The following is a 20,400-nucleotide window of genomic DNA, read 5'->3' as shown; positions in this document are numbered from 1 at the left end:
CTTCCTTTTTTCCCCCCGTTTCGTGAGAAATAATACCATTTCCTGGGAATTAATGGCCAGTTAGTTGAGTGAGTCACTCTAGAATCAACATGAATCTATTGCACAAGGAGGCAAGTTAACGACCTGTGGCTTTTCCACCCCTTCAAATATACAATCTGCAATAGTCACTGCTGTTCAATGACCATTTAAATTAATGAAGAGTTTGGTTGTAAAACAAATGACAGGATGTGGCATTAAAGTATGAAATAACATCACGGTGGAGCATGTATGGCTGGATAAATCCCACTGGCTCAGTCCATCTCCTTCACTTTTGCGTGGTTGTACAGGTCTTCTCTATTGAGCCACAGTCAGTGCTTGACCCATGATCTGTGAGCTGCTGTGGATAAAGTACTGCATGAGACATGTCAATAGTGAGATGGAGAGAGACTGATAGATAGAATGATGAAATGAAGAAATTGTTGGAATAGATATTGAAGGTTGAGAAAGGAAAAGGAAGATGCAGTAGGAATAGGGAGAAGATGATGAGAAGTGGGAAGATGAATTTAGGCAGTGTGTGAAAGAAGGGAGGAATGGAGGAGTGAGGATAGACAGTTGAATCAGGAGAGAGGAGAATGAGAAGCAAGGACGTGTCAGAGCTGCCTGGTGAGTGGATAGAGAAGAGAGGATAGAGAAGAGAGGGAAGAGAGAGAGAAGGGAGATGGGGAGGAGAGCGAGGGAAAGAAGAGAAGAGAGGGAAGAGAAGAGAGGGAAGAGAGAGAGAAGAGAGATGGGGGAGGAGAGCGAGGGAAAGAAGAGAAGAGAGGAACATTAGAAGATAGAGGCACTGAGAACGTGCTCTCTGAGAAAAGAAAGGAGAGTGAAGCAGAAAAGAACAGCAGCAGAAATAATTGGGGTGTGTTGGTTGTCTGCGTGGTGACAGAGGAGATGTTCTGAGTGCTTCCTTCAGTAACACATGATGATAACAGGAATGATCTCATTCTGGGCTGCATGGTGTCACTGTGGGTTGGGGTGCCAGGTAGGCAGGCACAGTCAGAGACACAGTAACACCACCTCGTTTGTAAAATATCTGCTTGACTCCCCACATTGAAACAACCCACAGCAAAACATCTCTCTCTCCTCCAAGAACAATAACACTAACAACAATAACAACACTAACAACACCTATCAAATGATCTCAGGTAGCGGAATCAAGTCTCATTTTGATTCATCTATGTTCACAGTTTGTCATCAGAGACTACTCATTGTGATTCTATGGTTTGTGTTTTGTTCCTTGTTCCTAAATCTGTTTGAACAACAATACTCTTACTACTACAACAACAACAACACAGCATTGTGACCCTATTTGTCTGTGTTTTGTTCCCGGTCCCCCAGATCAGTTATCAGGGCATCGAGTCATCTGACCCAGGTATCAACGTACCAGGCCCTCGCCGTACCGTTTCCAAACTGAGGAACGAAACATACCACATGTTCTCTGGCCTACACCCCGGCACCACCTACCTGGTGTCTGTTAGAGCTCGCACCGCCAAGGGCTTCGGACAGACCGCCCTCACTGAGATCACCACCAACATCTCCGGTGAGGTTCTATGGAATAAGCAGTGACTGACGCCTCAGGGTTAGGGCTGGGGCTGAGAATGAAGCTGTGGGTTGTTGAACTTGATTTCCTTGTTCTGTCCTGAGAGATGGGACTGACTCTGTGCAAGCAAAAATGTGGTAGGTCCACAAAAATAAAGCTTACTTTATGTTTAGATGATTTTTCACCCTTTTTCACTGCATCAGGATAGCATTGGGTTCCTGGGTCTTGTTCAAAGAAAATACGTTCCCTTCTCCCACACAGTGAGCTTGTGAATGATCCCATACCTATTTTTGCACTAATGTTCTCACAACCTGCGTCAGAGCAAGACCGGGAGGCCTGAACTTTGGCACACAAATAAATATTCAGTAGGATCGTTTCCAAACATGGAGTGTGGTAGCCTTTCAACTTCTCTAAAGCACCTGACAATAGCAGCCCCTGGGTGTCCAATTTGCATTTCTTCTTTCCCCCCGTTTCGTGAGAAATAATACCATTTCCTGGGAATTAATGGCCAGTTAGTTGAGTGAGTCACTCTAGAATCAACATGAATCTATTGCACGAGGAGGCAAGTTAACGACCTGTGGCTTTTCCACCCCTTTAAATGTACAATCTACAATAGTCACTGCTGTTCAATGACCATTTAAATTAATGAAGAGTTTGGTTGTAAAACAAATTACAGGATGTGGCATTAAAGTATGAAATAACATCACGGTGGAGCATGTATGGCTGGATAAATCCCACTGGCTCAGTCCATCTCCTTCACTTTTGCGTGGTTGTACAGGTCTTCTCTATTGAGCCACAGTCAGTGCTTGACCCATGACCTGTGAGCTGCTGTGGATAAAGTACTGCAACTGTCACCTCTGACCTGTCTCATCACTCTCTCTCTAGCTTTTCCACTTAACTCTATTCATGTATTTCTCTAACATGCCCTCTTAAACCCACCACAATAAAGGAAAGTGTGCTTTCTTCATTGGTCTTCAACCTCGGTCCTTCATACATTTACAAAGGCTTGGTTTTCTATCCTGCGGTTGAAGGTATTGAATCTAGCCATACTACACACCTTCTCCAGTTTCTCCATACTGAGTTAGTACTAGCCATGAATGTGTATGTTACACTCTTACTCTGTCTAATATTTTTGGGTTTAACCTCAACTGAGTGTACAAAACATTAGGAACATCTTCCTAATATTGAGTTGCACCCCCATTTGCCCTCAGAACAGCCTCCATTCGTCGGGGAATGGACTCTTCAAGGTGCCCAAAGCGTTCCACAAGTGATGCTGGCCCATGTCGATTCCAATGCTTCCCACAGCTGTCTTTCGGTGGTGGGCCATTCTTGATACACACGGGAAACTGTTGAGCGCGAAACTCAGCAGCGTTGCAGTTCTTGACACACTCAAACCTGTCACGATCGTTGTAGTGAGGAGACCAAAGCGCAGCATGACGTGAATACATCCTTTTAATTATAGATGAAAACAAACACGAAGTACACTAAACAAACAAACAAAATATCAAAACGAACGTGACCGCTATAAATACTGAGTGCAAACATGCAACATCACATAGACAATAACCCACGAAATACCCAAAGAAGATGGCTGCCTAAATATGCTTCCCAATCAGAGACCACGATAAACAGCTGCCTCTAATTGAGAACCAATCTAGGCAACCATAGACATACATAAACACCTAGATGGTAAACAACCCCATAAACCTACAAACCCCTAGACAGTACAAAAACACATACATCACCCTAACCAAAATATATAAAGAAAACAAAGAATACTCAGGTCAGGGCGTGACAGTACCCCCCACAAAGGTTCGGACTTCGGCCGCAAAAACCTAATGTAAAGGGGAGGGTCCGGGTGGGCCTCTTTCACGGCAGCGGCTCGGGTGCGGGACGTGGACCCCGCTCTACCTCAGTCTTGGCCCACTTAGGTGGCGCCTCAGGAGCGGGGACCCTCGCAGCGGGCCCCGGACTGAAGATCATCGTAGAGAGCGCCACTGGACGGAAAGGCACCTCTGGACTGAGGAGCGACTCTGGCAGCTCCGGACAGGAGGGAGACTCCGGCGGCTCTGGACAGGAGGGCGACTCCGGCATCGCAGGCGTGACAGGCGGCTCTGGTGGCTCCTGACTGACTGACGGCTCTGGCGGCTCCTGGCTGGCTGACGGCTCTGGTGGCTCCTGGCTGACTGGCGACTCTGGCGGCTCCTGGCTGACGGGAGACTCTGGAGGCTCCTGGCTGACGGGAGACTCTGGCGGCTCCTGGCTGACGGGAGACTCTGGCGGCTCAGGACAGACGGGAGACTCTGGCGGCTCAGGACAGACGGGAGACTCTGGTGCCCCAGGACAGACAGGAGACTCTGGCGGCTCAGGACAGATGGGAGACTCTGTCGGCTCAGGACAGACGGGAGACTCTGGTGCCCCAGGACAGACGGGAGACTCTGGCGGCTCAGGACAGATGGGAGACTCTGTCGGCTCAGGACAGACGGGAGACTCTGGCGGCTCAGGACAGACGGGAGACTCTGGTGGCTCAGGACAGGGGACACCATGCGTAAGGCTGGTGCCATGTACGCCGGCCCGAGGAGACGCACTGGAGACCAGATGCGTAAAGCCGGCTTCATGGCACCTGGCTCGATGCCCACTCTAGCCCGGCCGATACGAGGAGCTGGAATGTACCGCACCGGGCTATGCACACGCACTGGGGAGACTGTGCGCTCCACCGCATAACACGGTGCCTGCCCGGACCCTCTCTCTCTCCGGTAAGCACGGGAAGTTGGCGCAGGTCTCCTACCTAGCTTCACCACACTATTCTGTCACGATCGTCGTAGTGAGGAGACCAAAGCGCAGCGTGATGTGAATACATCATTTTAATGATAGATGAAAACAAACACGAAGTACACTAAACAAACAAACAAAATATCAAAACGAACGTGACCGCTATAAATACTGAGTGCAAACACGCAACATCACATAGACAATCACCCACGAAATACCCAAAGAAGATGGCTGCCTAAATATGGTTCCCAATCAGAGACAACGATAAACAGCTGCCTCTAATTGAGAACCAATCTAGGCAACCATAGACATACATAAACACCTAGATGGTAAACAACCCCATAAACCTACAAACCCCTAGACAGTACAAAAAACACATTCATCACCCATGTCACACCCTGACCTAACCAAAATATATAAAGAAAACCAAGAATACTCAGGTCAGGGCGTGACAAAACCGGTGCGCCTGACACCTACTACCATACCCCGTTCAAAGGCACTTACATTTTTTGTCTTCCCCATTCTCCCTTTGAATAGCACACATACACAATCCATGTCTCAATTGTCTCAAGGCTTGAAAATCCTTCTTTAACCTGTCTCCTCCTCTTCATCAACACTGATTGAAGTGGATTTAACAAGTGACATCAATAGGGGATCGTAGATTTCACCTGCATTCACTTGGGTTCCATGTAGAACCTTGTGTGGAAAGGGTTTTACATGGAACCCAAAAGGGTTCTACTTGGAACCAATAAACAGTTCTCCTATGGGAACAGCCAAAGAACCCTTTTTCTTCTGACCCAAAATGGAAAAACAACACCAGGTAGACTCCGCGATATGAGTAATCAATTTCCACAACAGCTAAGAGCGTTGAAGCGCGAGGCAAAACTTCTCCGCTGTTTTGGCGCCCTGGCTACCACGCTGGGAACAGCGTGAAAGGAACCTGTGCACATGCGTGTGACTGTGTGAGAGTGAAGTCTTGCATCCTTTCATTTCAGAGGCTGTTGGTTTAGCTGATTATTAATAATCTTTCTTTACTGTGAAAGCTCATGTTTTTTTATTGGCTGGCTGCTCCTTTGCTAATTGTCTTTTAACGGTAAACAGAGACGGGAATACAATGTGTGTGTGTTCCCCATAGATGGGAGCTCACCAAGGTATGTTCCAGTCTGCAGTCCTGTTCAAGGGGGTGTGGCTGTGGGATGTATTGTAATTACAGGGGATTCTTATCGTCCCTGTGAATAATTATGGGAATGTCCTGCAGCTGTCTATGTGAATGAGTTTTATCCCACTTCCTGTGTTATATGTGATTGTTTTGTTACTTACTCCCTAATTTAGCTATCTCTCTCTCTTTCTTTTAACATCATTTTCTATCTCTTTCTCTCTCATGTTCTATCTCTCTCTATCTCTCTCTATCTCTCTCTTTCTCTCTCTTTCTCTCTCTTTGTTCCTCTCTCTTTCTTTCTTTCTTTCTTTCTCACTCTTTCTCTTTCTCTTTCTCTTTCTCTCACTCACTCACTCACTCACTCACTCACTCACTCACTCACTCACTCACTCACTCACTCACTCACTCACTCACTCACTCACTCACTCACACACACACACACACACACACACACACACACACACACACACTCTCTCCTGCTCTACCTCTTTATCTCCTCTCTCTCCCTTCCTCCTCTCTCAGCCCCAGTGTTTGACTATGAGGATGTCCCAGCCCCACTCAGTGAGTCAGAGAGCACCATCACGGTGCTGTTGAGACCAGCGCTGGGCAGAGGAGCACCAGTCAGGTACAGTCACATTACTAATCACAGTAATAGGCCTCACACAACGGTCACTCATGTCTACCACTTGATAAATATATTCACTTGTATAACAAGAATGTTTTGAATAAATGTCATTGCTATTTGATTTGTGTTTCTTATTTTATTCCACCTTTTATTTAATCAGGAAGTGTCTTTGAGAACTTTTTTTACAAGGGTGACCTTAAAGGGACAATCCGTAGTTGAAACAACAATAAAGTATTCTCCCCACCACTGTTTCGTTATAAAGCTGAGAGATGGGCCTGGCACTCTCACATTCATAGACCGAGCTATGGAAGCAAGGACTGACCATCCATGATATCAAAATTAAAGTCTTAACCATGTTTTGAGGCTATAGAGTGTTACTTTGTTTACAAACATTGGAGTAAAACAACATTATATTTTGGGTTCTGATGAGGTACAACAGTTGAACAAAGCTCATGAGGCATTTTTAAGTTTGATTCTTTAAGAATCTATATAACTAATTTACAAGTCCAAAAATGGATGTAGCTAATGCAGATTTCCCCTTTAAAAGGGCCATTTGTTTCCAGCGTAGTTATCACCTACCAGTCTGTTGTCATCCCTCTCCCCGCAGTGCGTACCAGGTGGTGGTAGTAGAAGAGGACGGTTCCAGGCGGGTCAGGAGGAGCAGGAGGAGGAGGAGGGAGCTGGGTAGCGGATCAGACTGTTTCCCTGTGCCAGCGTCCCAGGTGGAGGCTCAGTCTAAGTCCCACTACTACACGGCTGAGCTTCCCCCCTCCAGTCTCCCTGAGGCCACTCCGTTCACCGTAGGGGACAACCACACCTATAACGGCTACTGGAACACTCCCCTGGACCCCTCCAAGAACTACCTGGTCTTCTTCCAGGCTATAAGCAACTTCAGAGGGGTGAGTTTATTGACCTGTCAATAAAGTCTGAATCAAGTCTGGAGACTTTGTCAAACATGCCATAGGAGTAAGCAAGACAGCACGGACAGATCAGGGGACCAGGCTAAACTACAGTCCTTTGGGACAAATCAAGTGTTATTGAATTGAGAAGGTCAAACTGTAGCTGTAGGAGAGAAGTACTTCAGCTCTGAAACTTAGGCTGTTCTGGACTCTCTCTCTGTCTCTCTCTCTCGTTCTTTCTTTCTTTCTCTCTCTGTCCCCTCTGAGCCTGCTGCCTAGAGGAAACTGAAATGAGACTTAAGGTAGATAAAAAGAGGAAGTAGTGGGCCAGGTGCTGTTTCAATCATAAAGCCCATATGGAGCTAAATGACTACAGTCTGGTCTGCCTAGGCTTCAGCCTCTCAGAGAGAGTTGGATATCATGCATCATATATACAGTATGACCATATGACTCTGGTAGCTGCATATTTATTAAAAAAGTGTTTAGTAAAAGGTGTGCGCCAAGGCGGTTTGGAAACTGCGTCTTCAGTCGTTGTACTGCAATCGCCTGGGTCAAAATGCATCAGAGAGAGTCCCAGAGCAGAACCGGTCAAACACGTGCTTCCTACCTGGTTGCTAGGATTCAGTAGGGGAAAAGCACCACATGTTAGAAGTTTCCAATAGGTTGTAATGCTGAAATGACTAACTTCCCTTGGCTGTAATGTCAAGGACTTATCCTCAGTGTGTGTCTGTCTTCTGAATCACACTCTGACTCAATCTCTTGTGTGTCTCAACTATCGATCATTAAAACTAATACTGAACCCTTTGACGTCAGTGGCTTGCAGTTCTAATGACTCCTCCGTCCTCCCTTAATACCCAATTAAATGTTTTTTGATGTGTGTGTGTGTGTGTCATTATGACTGTGTTATTATAGTTGTACGTTTACCTACCTCTTAGAGCGCTCTTAGCCACCGTTCTATTCCATCCTGACAAAGCAGCTCATAAGATTGGAATATTCTAATTCATGTATATTAGTGTTTCTCTGTCTGCCCTGCGAGCAATTTTATCTCAATCTGTTTATAAAACTTCTCTATTCAAATCAGCCTGGACTTGCGGTGTGTGTGTGTGTGTGTGTGTGTGTGTGTGTGTGTGTGTGTGTGTGTGTGTGTGTGTGTGTGTGTGTGTGTGTGTGTGTGTGTGTGTGTGTGTGTGTGCGTGTGCGTGTGTGTGTGTGTGCGTGTGTGTGTATTTGCTGGCTCTGCAAAAAGGGGGAAGCAAATCATTTTTTGACAATTATTCAGGATAATTAGCTGTAGATTTCCAGAACCATGGCTCTGAGAGCTGCTGCTGCCACTGAATGGAACTGTAATTGCTTTGATGGATGTCTTTACTGGAGCTTGAAATACAGCAAGATTGGTGCAATCAGTTCTTTATAAAACACAGAAGTGCTCAGACACATACCCACACACACACACATCACAAACACACTCCTACAGACACTGAGTCACGTGGCGTGGCTTGCTATATAAAACAAGCAGACGGGCATCGAGGCATTCAGTTACTGTTTGATTGAATGTTAGAATGGGCAAAGAGTGAGCTAAGCGACTTTGAGTGTGGTATGATCACAGGTGCCGGTTCCAGTCAGAAACGCACGACAGTAGTGTTAACAGAGAATGGGCCGACAAACAATAAACATCCAGACAGCGGCAGTCCTGTGGGCGAAAACGTTGACGAGAGGTCGAAGGAGAATTTCTTTACATTTTTTATTTTTTATTTAACCTTTATTTAACCAGGTAGGCTAGTTGAGAACAAGTTCTCATTTACAACTCCGAACTGGCCAAGATAAACCAAAGCAGCGCAACACAAACAACAGCACAGAGTTACACATGGAATAAACAAACATACAGTCAATAATACAATAGAAAAAGTCTGTGTGCAAATGAGGTAGGTTAAGGGAGGTAAAGCAATAAACAGGTCATAGTGGCGAAATAATTACAATATAGCAATGAAACACTTGAGTGATTGATGTGCAGAAGATGAGTGTGCAAGTAGAGATACTGGGATGCAAAGGAGCAAAATAAATAAAATAACAGTATGGAGATGAGGTAGTTGGATGGGCTATTTACAGATGGGCTGTTTACAGGTGCAGTGATCTGTGAGCTGCTCTGACAGCTGGTGCTTAAAATTAGTGAGGGAGATTATGAGTCTCCAGCTTCAGTGATTTTTGCAGATCGTTCCAGTCATTGGCAGCAGAGAACTGGAAGGAGAGGAAATGAGGAATTGGCTTTTGGGGTGACCAGTGAAATATACCTGCTGGAGCGCGTGCTACGGGTGGGTGCTGCTATGGTGACCAGTGAGCTGAGATAAGGCGGGGCTTTACAAAACAAAGACTTATAGGTGACCTGGAGCAAGTGGGTTTGGCGACGAATATGAAGCGAGGGCCAGCCAACGAGAGCATACAGGTCACAGTGGTGGGTAGTATATGGGGCTTTGGTGACAAAACAGATGGCACTGTGATAGACTGCATCCAATTTGCTGAGTGTTGGAGGCTATTTTGTAAATGACATCGCCGAAGTCTAGGATCGGTAGGATAGTCAGTTTTACAAGGGTATGTTTGGCAGCATGAGTGAAGGATGCTTACTTACGAAACAGGAAGCCAATTTTAGATTTAATTTTTGATTGGAGATGCTTAACTTCTTGGCACACCCATCCCGTTAGCGGGATCATTTTCGTCAACATCCGCTGGATTGCAGAGCGCCAAATTCAAATTAATTTACTAAATATATTTAATTTTCATGAAATCACAAGTGCAATATAGCAAAACACAGCGTAGCTTGTTGTTAATCCACCTGGTGTGTCAGATTTCCAAAAAGCTTTTCGGCGAAAGCTATCCAAGCGTTTATGTTAGGACATCTCTCTCAGCAGACAAAACATTACAAATAGCTAACAGCAAAGTAGATTGGTCACGAAAGTATTAGCAATAAAAGGAATCGCTTGCCTTTGATGATCTTTGGATGTTTGCACGCACGAGACTCCCAGGTACACAATAAATGTTCCTTTTGTTCCATAAAGATTATTTTTAAATCCAAAAACCTCCATTTGGTTGGAGCGTTATGTTCAGAAATCCAAAGGCTCCAGCGGTCACGACGGGGCAGACGAAAATTCCAAATAGTATCCGTAAAGTTCGTAGAAACATGTCAAATGTTTTTTTAAACCAATCCTCGGGTTGTTTTTACAATAAATAATCGATAATATTTCAACCGGACCGTAGCTTTTTCAATAGGAGTGAGAGAGAAAATGTCTGCTCCAAACTGCAAGGGCATGCAAAACTCTGCTGGCACCCAGTCATCCACTGACGCGATATGATCATTCTCGCTCATTTTTCAGAATAAAAGCCTGAAACTATGTCTAAAGACTGGTCACAACACATGAAAGCCATAGGAAAAGGAATCTGGTTGATATCCCTTTAAATGTAGGGAAGGCATACCATGGAACAGGGAGCTTTCAAAATAGAAGGCACTTCCTCTTTGGATTTTCCTCAGGTTTTCACATGCAATATCAGTTCTGTTATACTCACAGACAATATTTTTGACAGTTTTGGAAACTTTAGAGTGTTTTCTATCCTAATCTGCCAATTATATGCATATTCTAGTTTCCGGGCCTGAGAAATAGGCAGTTTCATTTGGGTATGTTTTTCATCCAAACATCAAATACTGCCCCCTACACTCAACAGGTTAATGTGAGTCTGGAAGGAGAGTTTACAGTTTAACCAGATACCTAGGTATTTGTTGTTGTCCACATATTCTAAGTCAGAACTGTTCAGAGTAGTGATGCTGGACAGGCGGGCAGGTGCGGGCAGCGATTGGTTGAAGAGCATGCATTTAGTTTTACTTGCAGTTAAGAGCAGTTGGAGGCAACGGAAGGAGAGTTGTATGGCATTGAAGTTCTTCTGGAGGTTAGTTAACACAGTGTCCAAAGAGGGGCCAGAAGTATACAGAATGGTGTCGTCTGCGTAGAGGTGGATCAGAGAATCACCAGCAGCAAGAGCGACATCATTGATGTATACAGAGAAGAGAGTCGGCCCGAGGATTGAAACCTGTGGTACCCCCATAGAGATTGCCAGAGGTCCGAACAACAGCCCTCCGATTTGACACACTGAACTCTATCAGAGAAGTAGTTGGTGAACCAGGCGAAGCAGTCATTTGAGAAACCAAGGCTGTTGAGTCTGCCGATAAGAATGTGGTGATTGACAGAGTCGAAAGCCTTGGCCAGGTTGATGAATACAGCTGCACAGTATTGCCTCTTATCGATGGCGGTTGTGATATCGTTTAGAACCTTGAGCGTGGCTGAGGTGCAGCTCGAAAACCAGATTGCATAGCAGAGAAGGTACGGTGGGATTCGAAATGGTCGGTGATCTGTTTGTTAACTTGGATTTCGAAGACATTAGAAAGGCAGGGTAGGATAGATAGGGGTCTGTAGCAGTTTGGGTCTAGAGTGTCAGCTTTCCAACCTTTGGGGATCTCAGACGATATGAAAGAGAGGTAGAACAGGCTAGTAATAGGGGTTGCAACCATTTCGGCTGATAATTTTAGAAAGAGAGGGTCCAGATTGTCTAGCCCAGCTGATTTGTAGGGGTCCAGATTTTGCAGCTCTTGCAGAACATTAGCTATCTGGATTTGGGTGAAGGAGAAATGGGGAGGCTTGGATAAGTTGCTGTGGGGTGTGCAGGGCTGTTTACTGGGGTAGGGGTAGCCCGGTGGAAAACATGGCCAGCCGTAGAAAAATGTTTATTGAAATTCTAAATCATCATGGATTTATCGCTGTGGGCAAGAATGTGCAAGCCAGCAGGCTGGCTACAAACAGGCAAATAACGGCACAGTAAAACAGTGGTGTGCAGAAAGGCATCTCTGAACGCACAACGCAGAGCACCAAAGCAGGTTCCACTCCTATCAGCTACAAACAAGAAGAAGCGGCTCCAGCAGGCACGCCATCACCAACACTGGACAATTGAGGAGCGGAAAACCATTGCCTGGTCCGACGATTCCCGGTTCCTGTTGCGTCATGCTGACGGCAGAGTCAGGATTTTGCCAAGCAGCATGAGTCCATGGCCCCATCCTGCCTGGTGTCAACGGTACAGGCTGGTGGCGGTGGTGTACTGGTGTGAGGACGTTTTCCTTTGCACATTGATATTATTTTAGCAACATGCCCCAGAGAATTCAGTATGTTCTGGAGGCAAAGGGGGTTCGACCCGGTACTAGATGGGTGTACCGAATAAACTGGCCACGGAGTGTATATAATCTGTCAGTGTCTTTTGCTGTGTCCGTCACACATATTTTGACAGAATTTCCAGACCAACCTTGCAAAAAACTACTAAATAGTTTTGATACAAATCTTTTGACCCTTTTCCCAATTCTCTATTGATGCAATATTAAAGATATTAAACAGCGTAGTCAGCTGCCGCTTCTTGAAATGCTTCTGTCCACTATCGGATCTGCTGGTTAATTTCCTGTCAATGTAGTTATCAACCATAATCATCTTCTGCTACCAGCTACCTGTCACTCAACCTGTGGTATCAGCTAGAAATATTGGCATCATATCTGAGGATCATTCTATAAATAACATCAGAACATAGCAGGCAGGGAGGTGTCATCAGCAGTCAGTAGGATACTATGGCTAAGTCCAACATTCTATTTTGACCAGGGTCATAAGCAGTGGACTATGTATGGAATAGGGTGCCATTTTGTATCCACTCTGTTTTAATGCCAAAAGGGGCTGTCTCAGAGTCAGGTCAACCTTGACAGAGGACAAGATGACACATGATATATCAGCAGGTGGGGCTGTAATAACCTGTGAATTGTGGGTAAATACAACTGACTAAGAGGTGGGTGGATACAGATCCACCCAGAACAGGTTTTCAATTAAAAAAGGCAATTTCGCAGGCGCTGAGGTGAAAGGGTTCTGACTCCAATATCAGAGCTCCGATTAGATTAGCATAATTGCCCCCCTTGTATAAAACCTGATTTAGCATGTGCTAATCTTAATTTGACAATGTGTCTCTGGTATCGCTGTGATGGGCTAGCTAGGTGGAGGGTTAGGAGGGGGGCATGTGTATAATGGATTGGGTGGGCCAGGGGTCCGGATGTTGTTGATGAGAACAGAGAACAGGTCACTCACAATCACATTTAAAATTAGATGTCATCTGCTTTCTTCCCTGACTGAGTTTTTTAATTAGCTAGTTTGCACTTTACCACACAGAGGTGGACTCGGTGACTAAGACACACACAGGTACACACACGCTCTGACACCTGTTCTATGCTTATAAAATAGGTGTTTGATGTGTTTTATTTTTGCTTGTGGTTATCCCATGCTAATGAACCTCCCATTCTTGTTTCAGGAGACGAGAATGAACTGCATCCGGATTGCCCGTAAAGGTACATTCAGATCGTTCCCTTCTATCTTCATCATTGAGAGGCTTTGAGAAATAGACTACATAAGAATGCTTTCTGGCAAAGCAGTGTTTACATGTTCTGTGCTTCATGATGTTTCACAGACACACTGATGCGTTTTGAAAGATGAAGCTGAGAGAGGGCGAGAGAGGGGAGAGAGCGAGAGAGGGGGGAGAGAGAGAGTGGGGGGAGAGGGTGAGAGAGAGGGGGGAGGACCCTGTAGAAATTAGATTCCTTCTTCTCCCTTCTTTCTCTCTTCCTGCATTCTTTCTGTTATTTGATGCATCCTGACATCAAGAGCACACTAGAGAAGGAAGCCCTGTAGAAATTGGATTCCTTCCTCTCCCTACTCTCTCTCTCTCTCCCTGCACTCTGTTATTTGAAGCGTCCTGACATCAAAGAGTCTCTCTTCGCCATTGTCTGCTGGCACTACACCCCATCAGGACAGAGGATCTGTGTGTGTGTTCAGAGGATGGTTCTCAGAAGCATATTTATAATACCCTTAATTTGGTACGTGGCGGTGACAAGGTGGCATTGGAGGGAGGAAGGGAGAAAGGAGAGATTGGTGCTGTTCCAGTTTCTGTGGTGGTGGGAAAGAGAGGTTCAGGAGGCAGGGTACTCTGGCATTCTTTATTTTTTCACACACACACACACACACACACACACACACACACACACACACACACACACACACACACACACACACACACACACACACACACACTCTCGTTCTGTCTTTGCTTGTCTTATTGTCTGTCTGTCCGCCTCAAGCTTCTTCTCTCACTCTCTCATTATACAACCTTTCTTTATCTTTCTCTAACACGCCCACACACATGCACATATATAACATGTTCCTCTCACACATTTATTTTCCCCTCTCTCTTTCACTCCCCCGTCTCCCTCTTTCACCCCACCCCCTCTCTCTCTTTCATTCCCCTCACTCTCTCTCTCTTTCACTCCCCCCTCTCTCCCTCTCCCTTTCACTCCCCCTCTCTCCCTCTCTCTTTCACTCCTCCCTCTCTTTTTCACTCTCTCTCTGTGACTGCGTAATGAAAGGATAGAGCTCATGTCAAGTGTGAAGCAGGGAGACCGATGGGGAAAGAGACGGGCCACTTAAGGCAAAACCGTCACAATTATTGACATGTTGAGGAAGTGTATGCTGGCGACGGCGTCTCAAAATGGACAAACAGTACTATTGCTGCTTTTTTGTCTAGTTTTTGAAGCGAAGGCCATTGAAGGGAGTACGCAAGCACACTCGTTCGATTCAGCTAGCCAAGGAGGCTAGGCGCCAGCCAAATTGATGCATGCTGATGTCTTTAGAAGACTAGTGTCACACCTCAGGTGTTCCGGGCTGACACCAGCACAATATCTGATTAATGACATACTAACACTGGCAGATGAAGATAAAATGTATGTCCTGTCCATCCCACCACCTTTCGTTCCTCCTCCCACCATCCTAATCTTTTTTCTCATACACATTCTCTCATAGATTCTCTCTCCTCTTACTCTCTCTGTCTCTCCCTCAACCTTTCCTCCATGCAGAAAGTTTAAGTGGTGTAAACCTTTGCATGGCAACGTGCTTCCTACCGCAGGAGTCAATAAGAACACAGTGATTCACACACACATTAGAAAAGGGGACTTGGAGGCTGGAGAGAGAGCCAGCTAGCTAGCAGAGCTACAATCATCTGCAATCCAGATTTCAGCAGGCCATACTCTGTTTTCCTGAACAGGCTTCTAAGGCTCAGGCAAAATTACCCACCATGCCGACAAAATATTATGCCTTAGTGGGAGGGAGAGAAGAAAACATGGATGCTATTCAAATTGGTTGTGCTGTAGCTAACTGGTAGAAAGGGATTGAGAGAGAGTGAGCAAAACAGAGAGAGAGAGTGAGAGAGAGAGATGGCAAACGACAGAGAGATGGCAAAAGAGAGATGTTTTAAATGGTAAGTGAGCTGACGGAGAAAGGACCACATCCAGCTGAAAGGATAGAAGGACGGATGGTGAAAATAGGTAGATAATTGGTTTTGGCTTCGTGCCTCCAGTGATAGAACATTTCATTCACTTTCCTTTTTGTTTACCCATCAGAGAGAAGACTTTTAATTAAGCGTGTGCTCGCAGGTGTACAGGATTATAATTCTCAACCAATTCTGTCTCTAGTCGGTCAATAAACATTTCTGGAAAATTACACCACGGAAGCTCTAAATTCACCATGAGAGAGATGTCATGCTGTTATAGCTCTGATGGAAATGTAGAGACACACTGTGAACACTGTGAGACCACTGTGAGACTATGACATAGTGGGGCAAAAAAGTATTTAGTCAGCCACCAATTGTGCAAGTTCTCCCACTTAAAAAGATGAGAGAGGCCTGTAATTTTAATCATAGGTACACTTCAACTATGACAGACAAAATGATTTTTAAAAATCCAGAAAATCACATTGTAGGATTTTTTATTAATTTATTTGCAAATTATGGTGGAAAATAAGTATTTGGTCAATAACAAAAGTTTATCTCAATACTTTGTTATATGCCCTTTGTTGGCAATGACAGAGTTCAAACGTTTTCTGTAAGTCTTCACAAGGTTTTCACACACTGTTGCTGGTATTTTGGCCCATTCCTCCATGCAGATCTCCTCTAAAGCAGTGATGTTTTGGGGCTGTTGCTGGGCAACACAGACTTTCAACTCCCTCCAAAGATTTTCTATGGGGTTGAGACCTGGAGACTGGCTAGGCCACTCCAGGACCTTGAAATGCTTCTTACGAAGCCACTCCTTCGTTGCCCGGGCGGTGTGTTTGGGATCATTGTCATGCTGAAAGACCCAGCCACGTTTCATCTTCAATGCCCTTGCTGATGGAAGGAGGTTTTCACTCAAAATCTCACGATACATGGCAACATTCATTCTTTCCTTACACGGATCAGTTGTCCTAGTCCCTTTGCAGGAAAACAGCCCCAAAGCATGATGTTTCCACCCCCATGCTACACAGTAGGTATGGTGTTCTTTGGATGCAACTCAGAATTCTTTGTCCTCCAAACACGACAAGTTGAGTTTTTACCAAAAAGGTTTCATCTGACCATATGACATTCTCCCAATCTTCTTCTGGATCATCCAAATGCTCTCTAGCAAACTTCAGACGGGCCTGGACATGTACTGGCTAAAGCAGGGGGACACGTCTGGCACTGCAGGATTTGAGTCCCTGGCGGCGTAGTGTGTTACTGATGGTAGGCTTTGTTACTTTGGTCCCAGCTCTCTGCAGGTTATTCACTAGGTCCCCCCGTGTGGTTCTGGGATTTTTGTTCACCATTCTTGTGATCATTTTGACCCCACAGGGGGAGATCTTGCGTGGAGCCCCAGATCGAGGGAGATTATCAGTGGTCTTGTATGTCTTCCATTTCCTAATAATTGCTCCCACAGTTGATTTCTTCAAACCAAGCTGCTTACCTATTGCAGATTCAGTCTTCCCAGCCTGGTGCAGGTCTACAATTTTGTTTCTGGTGTCCTTTGACAGCTCTTTCGTCTTGGACATAGTGGAGTTTGGAGTGTGACTGTTTGAGGTTGTGGACAGGTGTCTTTTATACCGATAACAAGTTCAAACAGGTGCCATTAATACAGGTAACGAGTGGAGGACAGAGGAGCCTCTTAAAGAAGAAGAAGTTACAGGTCTGTGAGAGCCAGAAATCTTGCTTTTTTGTAGGTGACCAAATACTTATTTTCCACCATCATTTGCAAATAAATTCAGAAAAAATCCTACAATGTGATTTTCTGGATTTTTTTTTCTTGTTTTGTCTGTCATAGTTGAAGTGTACCTATGATGAAAATTACAGGCCTCTCTCATCTTTTTAAGTGGGAGAACTTGCACAATTGGTGTCTGACTAAATACTTTTTTGCCCCACAGTATGTGCATAGAAAATGGTTGACTCAATGAACTTCCAGCTAGCTATTAGCTGAGGTAATTGGTGTGTTTTCTAAACACATGTAGGCCAAGTCTGTCCAGCTTTCCACCCTGGCTGCACCAACTGTCGCTGGTTAGTTAGCGGCTTAAAATCTTCCTCCTTATCCAAGCCTGTTACCTATTATGGAACATAGTCAGGGACAAAGGCAGAGCTGCACTTCACTACCATGCATTATCTCTTCATCTCCCTCCCTCCCTCCCTCCCTCCCTCCCTCCCTCCCTCCCTCCCCTCCCTCCCTCCCTCCCTCCCTCCCTCCCCCTCCCTCCCTCCCTCCCTCCCTCCCTCCCTCCATATCCCCCACCCCCGTTCCTCCCTCCCTAATACAGTCTTGTGGTATACAGAAGACTATCACTCTAACTTGTCTCTCCTTTGTAGCTGCCTGTATAAGGACCATAAAAGGGGTCTGTTCAGCTGGCTTTAGTTCAGCAGGCTAACACAGTGTTGTCTCTCCCCTGTAGCTGCCTGTAAGGACCATAAAAGGGGTCTGTTCAGCTGGCTTTAGTTCAGCAGGCTAACACAGTGTTGTCTCTCCCCTGTAGCTGCCTGTAAGGACCATAAAAGGGGTCTGTTCAGCTGGCTTTAGTTCAGCAGGCTAACACAGTGTTGTCTATCCCCTGTAGGTGCCTGTAAGGACCATAAGAGGACCCTGGAGGTGTCCCAACATGCAGAGGACATGGGTCTGATCTTGGGGGCCTGTGCTGGGGGACTGGTGGTCCTTATTCTGCTGCTGGGGGCCATCGTCATCGTCGTCAAGAAGGGGTAAGTGGAGGGGTAGGGGTATGGGTGAGTGGAAGGTTGTGTGTGTGTGTGTGTGTGTGTGTGTGTGTGTGTGTGTGTGTGTGTGTGTGTGTGTGTGTGTGTGTGTGTATAACGGTGATTCTGATCATGAGGTCGTCCAGAGAGCTGCCTGTGACTAAATGCATCCTATTAGGGAAGGAATTTCTCTATCACCTCTTGGCAGGCTTAGTCCAACTCCATTCAATTAGGAGTTAGGCAGGTAATGGGGAGTATATTACTTCCAAAACTGCACACATGGCACGGTATTATTCGTGAAACATGGTGCAGTTATAGTTGCCAAGCTTTTTCCGGTATAATTATTTATTTTTTTGGCTGCAGCACACCTATCCCAGAAACTCTATACACTCCAGCATCATTGGCCAAGTTCCACCAGGAAATACTGTTTGGCAGTACTGTACTCTCCTCTCCTCCTTTATTCCTCCTCTAACCTTTTCCTCTACCGTTATATTAGCAGAGCAACACTCAGTGTGCAGTATTTCATCAAGGGCCACGATATCCCATTGCTCTTTCAAGTCAAAGCAGATATAATAGCAGCATCTGGGTTGGTGTGCAGTGCACAGTGAACACAGTGCCTGTGGTTGAGCCATTCATTGGAGAGGAAGGTTGTTGCCTTTCCGATAGAATTACCACCTCAGGTTTTTGCATGATGAAGGGAGTGGAGCTGGGATGCACATCAGAGAAGCAGGGTTGGACGTCACAAGGAGAAGAGTCATAGTGACCGAAAATGGTTGATTATGTAAACACAATGGCAACCAGCCAACCAACCACCAGTAGAACGTGGAGCTAACTGTACCTTGGTTGACAGCTGTATGTGTACCTGTGCTCCCTGGCATATTAATCAATCTATTTAGCTAGGAAACCAGTCAATGTCAAATTAAATCAAACTTTATTTGTCACATGAGCTGAATACAACAAGTGTAGACTTTACCGTGAAATGCTTACTTACAAGCCCTTAATCAACAATGTAAATAGTCCAGTGGCCATTGGATTAATTGTTCAGCAGTATTATGGCTTAGGGGTAGAAGCTGTTAAGGAGCCTTTTGGTCCTAGACTTGGCGCTCCGGAACCGCTTGCCGTGCGGTAGCAGAGAAAACACTCTATGACTCTAGTGACTGGAGTCTCTGACAATTTTTGGGGCTGCCCTCTGACACCACCTAGTATATAGGTCCTGGATGGCAGGAAGCTTGGCCCCGGTGATGTACTGAGCTGTACGCAGTACCCTTTGTAGAGCCTTACGGTCAGATGCCGAGCCGTTGCCATACCAGGCTGTGATGCAACCAGTCAGAATGCTCTCGATGGTGCAGCTCTAGATCTTTTTGAGGATCTAGGGACCCATGCCAAATCTTTTCAGTCTCCTGAGGGGCAAAAGGTGTTGTCGTGCCCTCTTCACGACTGTCTTGGTGTGTTTGGACCATGATAGTTCTTTGGTGATGAGTTTGAACCTTGAAACTCTCGACCCGCTCCACTACAGCCTTGTCAATGTTAATGGGGGTATATTCGGCCTACCTTTTCCTGTAGTCCACGATCAGCTCCTTTGTCTTGCTCACATTGAGGGAGAGGTTGTTGCCCTGGCATCACACTACACAGTTGTACTACATGTTATCTGCTACTCCATGGTCGCTTGCCTTTCCACCATTCATATACAGTTAACTGCCAAAATAAAGGAAACACCAACATAAACATCTTATAGGCCGTTGGGCCACCACGAGTCAGAGCAGCTTCAATGCACCTTGGCATAGATTCTACAAGCAACTGGAACTCTATTGGAGGGATGTGACACCATTCTTCCATGACAAATTCCATCATTTGGTGTTTTGTTGATGCTTGTGGAAAACGCGGTCTCAGGCGTCACTCCAGAATCTGTCTTTGTGTTCAATTGGTTTGAGATCTGTTGACTGAGACGGCCATGGCATGTTTACATCATTTTCATGCTCATCAAACCATTCATTGACCACTTGTGCTCTGTGGATGGGGGCATTGTCAACCTATAGCTGGGGAATTAGTCATGTTAGCCAAAATAATGGCCCTGCCCAGCATTTTTAAACATGACCCCAAGCATTCTGGGAAGTTAATTGTTTAATTCACTCAGGAATCATACCTGTGTGGAAGCACCTTCTTTCAATATACTTTATATCCCTGAAGCATTTCCATTTTTCCATTTCACTCAAGCGTTTCCATTATTTTGGCAATTACCTGTACA

General features: G+C 45.5%; 1 protein-coding gene across 8 annotated transcripts in view; it reads left to right on the top strand.

Moving 5' to 3' along the window:
- The window catches only part of LOC112229315 (receptor-type tyrosine-protein phosphatase U-like), a 283,382-nt gene that overhangs the window by 215,406 nt on the left and 47,576 nt on the right, over positions 1 to 20,400 (top strand). For all 8 annotated transcript variants that reach the window (XM_042310050.1, XM_042310047.1, XM_042310046.1 and 5 more), the window contains exons 11-15: positions 1,372 to 1,573; positions 6,027 to 6,129; positions 6,737 to 7,028; positions 13,401 to 13,437; positions 18,023 to 18,161. In XM_042310050.1, coding sequence (XP_042165984.1) covers positions 1,372 to 1,573; positions 6,027 to 6,129; positions 6,737 to 7,028; positions 13,401 to 13,437; positions 18,023 to 18,161 — 773 coding nt within the window. The remainder of the gene's footprint in view (positions 1 to 1,371; positions 1,574 to 6,026; positions 6,130 to 6,736; positions 7,029 to 13,400; positions 13,438 to 18,022; positions 18,162 to 20,400) is intronic.

This window comes from Oncorhynchus tshawytscha, linkage group LG31, assembly GCF_018296145.1.
Source record: "Oncorhynchus tshawytscha isolate Ot180627B linkage group LG31, Otsh_v2.0, whole genome shotgun sequence".
In the NCBI taxonomy this organism is placed as follows: domain Eukaryota; kingdom Metazoa; phylum Chordata; class Actinopteri; order Salmoniformes; family Salmonidae; genus Oncorhynchus; species Oncorhynchus tshawytscha.
Note: the sequence above shows the minus strand (reverse complement) of the source record. Positions and strands in the feature narration are given on the sequence as shown.